Source organism: Ipomoea triloba, chromosome 12, assembly GCF_003576645.1.
Source record: "Ipomoea triloba cultivar NCNSP0323 chromosome 12, ASM357664v1".
Taxonomy (NCBI): Eukaryota; Viridiplantae; Streptophyta; class Magnoliopsida; order Solanales; family Convolvulaceae; genus Ipomoea; species Ipomoea triloba.
Genome location: NC_044927.1, coordinates 4,734,460 through 4,741,455, shown reverse-complemented (window position 1 = coordinate 4,741,455; position 6,996 = coordinate 4,734,460). Strand labels below are relative to the sequence as shown.

Genomic DNA, 6,996 nt, shown 5'->3' with positions numbered 1-6,996 from the left:
TTTTTTTTTTTTTTTTACTTACACCAAGCAAGATTACAGTGAAAAAATTCCAAAAACACTGCGACTTAATTATTCTAGATGCAAGTTACATTCCAACAACCAAACTACTTGTGAAATTTAATAAGGTGCTCAGAGTTCCACACTCGGGCGACTAATCGACCAGAAAGAGTCTCTAACTTATAGGTACCTGGCTGAACCATTGCAGAGACCCTGTAGGGTCCTTCCCACTTCTTGGCAAATTTTCCGTGATCAGTCGGCTTGCTAGCTTCCCTCCGCCGTAGGACCAGATCTCCTACTTGGAAATATCGTGGGTTCACTCGACCGTCATGGGCTACTTTGGCATTCCTCTGATATTCTATTAACCTTCGAGCTGCCATGTCCCTTTTTTCGTCTATGAAATTGAGTTCCGTACCTTGCATCTCATCATTCACTTCCGGATCGTAATTTCTTTCCCGAGTGGTAGGGAGCCATGCTTCAATCGGGACTCTTGCCTCGAATNAGGCCATGCACTCCGAAGTATTGTGTCCCTTGACTCTGTGGAAAGCACAATACTTTCTCTTGTCCTCCCCCTCGGGTATCGGCTCCGGTGGGTGGATCAAATTGCATTGCTCGGCAAACTGCAAGACTTCCACCAGGGGTCTGTTCAACGGAGTGAAACGTGGTACATCTTCTGGCCGATTGTATTGTTTGACGTGTTTGAACGGTGGTTCATTTTTCCTTTGATCGTGGCCTCTGTCCCGATTGACCGGCTGNAATTGTGTCCCGTTGTCTGTGATCAATTGAACAGGTACCCCGAAGCGAGTAATCACATTTTTCCAAAGAAACTTTTGACACTGTTGAGAAGTGATGGTTGCCAACGCTTTTGCTTCCACCCACTTGGTGAAGTAATCGATCGCCACTATCACATACTTTTTGCGTCCGGCTGCCATCNTCAACCTCACGTTCCCATCTGAATAGGAAAGTAGACAACGGTTCTCCCACAGCTTGGTTTACCTTGTTCAGGCAAGTGTAAGATTTCTTTCTCGATTTACTTGCAGCGAAACGCTTTACAAACTTATCGGCCAACTGACCAAAATTTCTTATCGACCCCTGCTCCAAACCCTTGAACCATTCGGCCGCCTTACCGACTAAGGTAGCGAAGAAAGCTCTACAAATGACCGCATCGCCTATTCCCAACATCAACATGTTGCCATAGTACATGTCGACATGCTCNGGCTGCCATCGGGAATGCTCCGATCAGATCCACACCCCACCTTGCAAAAGGTATTACTTCGCTGACCGGTTGATAGTAGGTGGCCGGTCGACCGGGTAACTTATGAAATTCTTGACAAGTGGCGCATCGTCGAACGTACTGCTCGCAATCCAGGTTGATCGAAGGCCAATAGTAACCCATCAGAATGATCTTTTGCGCGAGTGTTCTTGGTCTTTGATGGGCAGAACAGATCCCTTCATGAACTTCTTCCATCACTACTTTCGCCTCGTCGCTAGTTAAGCACCGGAGCAGCGGTCCGCCATATGATCTTTTGTAGAGCCTATCATCAACCAATTGAAAACGTGGTGCCCTTAACTTAACTTTCTTTGCCCGGGAAGAGTCGTCCGGTAGAGTGCCGTTGGCGATGTAATTCTTCAAGTCGTACATCCAATCTGGCTCGCCTATCTCAACCGGTCTGACTTCTATGACATCAATGCTTGGCGCTCCAATTTCTTCAATACGTGCAATCTTGGACACGTATTCAGGAGCTTCTTGAGTCAACTTGGAGAGCATGTCAGCGTCCGTGTTCTCCATCCTTGATACTTGGATCAGCTCGTATTTTTTGAATTGTTGCAACAATTCGAGCGCAATATCCTTGTACTGTATCATTCGATCTTCCTTTGCATCGATCGTGCTGGATAGCTGTCCGATTATCAACCGGGAGTCTGACCGTGCCCTTAACCGTTCGGCCTTCATCTGCTTGGCCAGTCGCAACCCGCCTATGAGTGCCTCGTATTCTGCTTCGTTGTTGGTAGGTTGAAATTTGAAAATCAAGGCTTGATAAATCTTGAAGCCTTCGGGTGATGTGAGCACAATTCCACCCCCACATCCCTTCTTACTTGACGACCCATCAGTAGAAACTTCCCACCATGGTTCTTCTAGGGCAGTCGGTCGGTCAGGTTCCGGATCGCGTGCGGTGCATTCGACGATGAAGTCAGCCAATGCTTGACCCTTGATGGCAGGACGGGGCTTATACTCAATCGCGAACTGGGTGAGCATCATGGCCCATTTGATCAATCGTCCTGATGATGTTGGATTCCTGAGGATCGTTCCCAACGGTTGATCGGTTAACACTACTATCGGGTGAGCTTGGAAGTAAGCTGCAAGTCTTCTGGCCGTCACCCAGAGCGCCAACGCGGTCTTCTCAAATTTTGTGTACCTCAGCTCTGCTCCTTGAAGAGCTTTGCTCACGTAGTAAATCGGCTTCTGAATTCCCTTAGCTTCTTCGCGGACAAGCACGAAACTGACCGCTCGGTCGGACACGGCCAAATAAACGAATAAGACCTCATCTTTCTCCGGCTTCGAGAGGACTGGTGCGGAGCTCAAGTATACCTTCAGACCTTCAAAAGCCGATTGACACGCCGGTGTCCACTCAAAGCCATTTGATTTTTTCAGAATCTGAAAGAACGGCAGAGACTTTTCGGCTGACTTGGATAAGAAACGGCTAAGCGCTGCTAGTCGACCAGTCAGTCGCTGAACATCCTTGACTGATCGGGGGGGTTGCATCTCCATTATCGCTCTGACCTTCTCGGGATTTGGCTCAATCCCCCGCCCCGTCATCATGAACCCCAAGAATTTTCCCGTCTGAACAGCAAAGGTACACTTACTTGGGTTCAGACGCAAGTTGAAAGTTTCCATCACCTTGAACGCCCGGGCAAGATCGGTAGGATGAGTTTCTTTTAATCGACTCTTGATGAGCATGTCATCCACATATGCTTCCATAGTTGATCCGAGCAAACCTTTAAACAATTTGTTCACCATCCGTTGGTATGTGGCTCCAGAGTTCCGCAAACCAAACGCCATTACCACGTAGCAAAACACTCCGTCCGGAGTGATGAAAGCAGTCTTCTCTTCATCTTCCTTGCTCATGAAGATTTGATGGTATCCTTTGAAGGCGTCCATGAAACTCAACAGCTCACACCCAGCCGTTTCATCAACCATCTGGTCAGGATTTGGTAGGGGATATGGATCCTTCGGGCAAGCTTTGTTCAAATCAGTGTAGTCAACACACATTCTCCATGTTGGCGGTTTAGGCGCGAGGACTACATTAGCTAACCACTCCGGGTAGAGGACCTCTCGAATGTGCCCTACCGACAAGAGGGTGGCGGTCTCCTTTTTCACGAATTCTCTCCTTTCGCTTGACAGGTGCCTTTTCTTTTGCTTGACTGGTTTCGAACCTGGTTGAATTGATAAGCGGTGGCAAATGACAGACCGATCAACCCCGGGCATGTCTTCCGGTCCCCAAGCAAAAACGTCTTTGTTCTCCTGCAACACTCCGATGATGTCCTCACGTAGGTCTGCAGGGAGTCCCCGACCGATTTTAACCACCCTTTCTGGTCGGTCGGAGTCAAGTACTATCTCTTCCAATTCTGAGGCAGGTTGCGGTTTTTCCCTCTCTTCTCCGCGGTCTACCTGCTGGGATATGGTGTGAATCCTGCCTTCCTCCCGGTCCGACTGTTTGACTGCTCGCACGTAGCACTGTCGAGCAGCACGTTGGTCTCCTCGAACCACTCCAACCCCATTGGGTGTATGGAACTTCATGCACAAGTGGTTCATGGATATAATAGCAGCTGCGCGAGTGATACCTGGTCGCCCAAGTATGGCGTTGTGAACACACTTCAATTCCACTACCACAAAGTCCATGGTAGTCTTCAATATGTTTGGTTGGCTGCCCAACTCCACATTCAAGCTGATGACTCCCTCTGCTTCTATGGAGTCACCGGTGAAACCCGACAACGGGGTCCGAATGGGGGTTAACTGATCGGTGGACAGACCCAATTGAGCAAAGACATCAAAATATAAGATGTTCACCGAGCTCCCCGTGTCAACCAGCACCCGCTGGACATCCGTTCCGTTGACATCTAGCGTGATGACGAGTGGATCATTTTGGGCTTCCCCATGGAATGGTAGATCATCGTCAGTGAAAAGTATTGGTTCTGTACGCTTTCTCTTCTCTCGAGGTTCCGAATGAATCGTCCCAACGTATAAGTTTCTCGCCCATTGCTTCCTTTGTCGTGAAGAGTCGCCTCCTTCAGGGCCCCCGTAAATGACGTGGATCACTGGTTTCTTTCCGACCGCCTTCTCATCAGCTAACCTGGGTGGGACGAATGCCTCGTCGTGCCTTTCGGGATTCCTTTTCATCACATTCCTTTCCATTTTTCTTTGATTTCTATCCTCCTTCATCACAAATTGCCTCAACTCTCCCTTCTGAATGAGTTGTTCAATGAGCATGCGCAAGGCCATGCACTCCGAAGTATTGTGTCCCTTGACTCTGTGGAAAGCACAATACTTTCTCTTGTCCTCCCCCTCGGGTATCGGCTCCGGTGGGTGGATCAAATTGCATTGCTCGGCAAACTGCAAGACTTCCACCAGGGGTCTGTTCAACGGAGTGAAACGTGGTACATCTTCTGGTCGATTGTATTGTTTGACGTGTCTGAACGGTGGTTTATTTTTCCTTTGATCGTGGCCTCTGTCCCGATTGACCGGCTGCTCATCGCGTCTCTTTGCCATGTTAGCTTCGGTGGCATCTGCATGATGCTTGGCTCTGGTGATGGCATCCTCATAAGTTCGGGGGGGATTAACTATGAGGTCGTAGTAGAGCGTCCCGGAACAAAGTGATGCAAGGAAAGCTTGGATTGCCACCCGGTCCTCCATCGGTTCAACCTCATCAACCTCACGTTCCCATCTGAATAGGAAAGTAGACAACGGTTCTCCCACAGCTTGGTTTACCTTGTTCAGGCAAGTGTAAGATTTCTTTCTCGATTTACTTGCAGCGAAACGCTTTACAAACTTATCGGCCAACTGACCAAAATTTCTGATCGACCCCTGCTCCAAACCCTTGAACCATTCGGCCGCCTTACCGACTAAGGTAGCGAAGAAAGCTCTACAAATGACCGCATCGCTTACTCCCAACATCAACATGTTGCCATAGTACATGTCGACATGCTCTTGCGGGTCGTACCTTCCGGAATAAGTGTGAGCCAGCGGGATTTGGAGGTCCTGCGGATAGTGGGCACTCATGATGTCGTCCGTAAAGGGGGTGGCAACCAGCGAGCATGATGGTTCTTTTCCCGCGCCGACTCTCTCGCGAAGCTCTTGTTGTAAACGATCTATTCTTTCCTGCATCCTGGCCATTTGGAGTCGGGGACTATCCTCCTCATCGAGTTGCCTCTCTTCCCTAACCGGTTGATCACCTACTCGATTGGTCTGCCGATCACTCACCCGACAGACAGGTCGGACCCTTCTGTCAGCTAAATGGGCGTCCCCATGTTGTGCACTCCCAGTGCTGCTTTCCTCTACAGTCATTTGGGGTCTTTGTCTCGCGTGTTCATTGTTATTTTGGGGCCCCAACCGAGATCTAACGCTATTCCGGATGCGATCAAAAGCGCTCCTACGTTGAATGGGGTCATACCGACGTCCCTCTCGATCGGACCTCCGTGTGCGATCCGTAGATTGGACTTCCTCCAAGTTACGATCTTGAGGTTGGGGGTGCGACTGTTGCCTCTAGGAAGGTCGATCTTGAGGTTGGGGGTGCGACTGTTGCCTCTAGGAAGGTCGGGGCGCCTGTTGTTCCACGGCAGGGATTTGAGGGGAAGGTCGGGGCGCCTGTTGTTCCACGGCAGGGATTTGAGGAATTGCAAGCAGCGCCTGTTGTTCCACGGCAGGGATTTGAGGAATTGCAAGCATTTGCTGTTGTTCCACGGCAGGGATTTGAGGAATTGCAAGCATTTGGGGAGTGGGTGATACAACATAGTATCCGGGAGTTCCCGGCCACGGTTGGTACACCAGAGTCAATCCTTGTTGTGGAGTCCCTTGCAACGGGTTCCCCCCAAGTGCACCTGGTGGTGGAGTCAGCATTTGGCCAGTTGGGGGCAACATGGCATATGTCACTGGAATTTGAAAGCTCGTTTGCCTTGCATGTCCGCCTGCATTCGGGTTGACCAGTTGGGTAGGTCGTGCATCTTGCCTCTGGTTGGATGTCAACTCGTTCATTAGGCTCCTGGATCGTTCCAACTGGCGACGTAGATCATCTTCAGGGAGTGTTTCAATTACATTGTCAGGGTGAGGTCCGACCAACCGAGTCGGGCTCCCCCTACGCGCATGAGTTTGGCTCAAACTTTTCCTACTGTTCGTCATTTTAAGATGGATAATAGTGTGAAGAAAGAAAAGATAAAGGGATAGAACAGAGTGACTCGTTCAATCCCCACGGACGGCGCCAATGATAGCGTAAATGTAAACGGGTCTATGATTACGCTACGAATACGTGTGTTACGTGTGGTGAAGGATGCCGCTCGGCCGGTCAATCGGTCGCTCTACCGGTTGACGACTGAGCGGTAAGAAGCTATGTCGCTCTACGGGTGACGAACAGTAACAAGGAGAGAGCAAGAGAGACGAATGAGCAAATCACAAGTGTATTAGTGTAGTACTGATGAGTCCTCCTCAGTGAGGGGAATGACCCCTATATTTATACAAAGTGGATTTACTATGCACATGGTGTCTGATATGCAAGTGGAGGGCATATTTGCATGGGCTGAATAGTCACTCCGCAAAATGCGCATTGGTTTGCTCGAAGTGGTTGAGTTACTCGAGGTGAAGAAAACACGGATCCCTTGTTCCTGAAAAGTTGTCGGTTGTCACATCAAGCTATTGTTGCGCTCGTGAGCCTCCAATCCACAAGGTGTGTTGCTTCCGATCATGCGGCCGAACCGGTTGGGTGACCGTCGACGGACCGGTGGGGTGACCGT

The 6,996-nt window shown here is 49.7% G+C and overlaps 1 protein-coding gene across 1 annotated transcript; it reads right to left on the bottom strand.

Moving 5' to 3' along the window:
- Window positions 1-104: 104 nt before the first annotated feature.
- On the bottom strand, window positions 105-1,765 carry LOC115998865. Its single transcript, XM_031238525.1, has 3 exons — window positions 1,249-1,765; window positions 1,032-1,166; window positions 105-949 (listed from the first exon to the last, which is right to left on the bottom strand). Exons 1-3 carry the CDS (start codon window positions 1,763-1,765, stop codon window positions 105-107), a joined length of 1,497 nt encoding a protein of 498 aa, XP_031094385.1.
- Window positions 1,766-6,996: the final 5,231 nt, after the last annotated feature.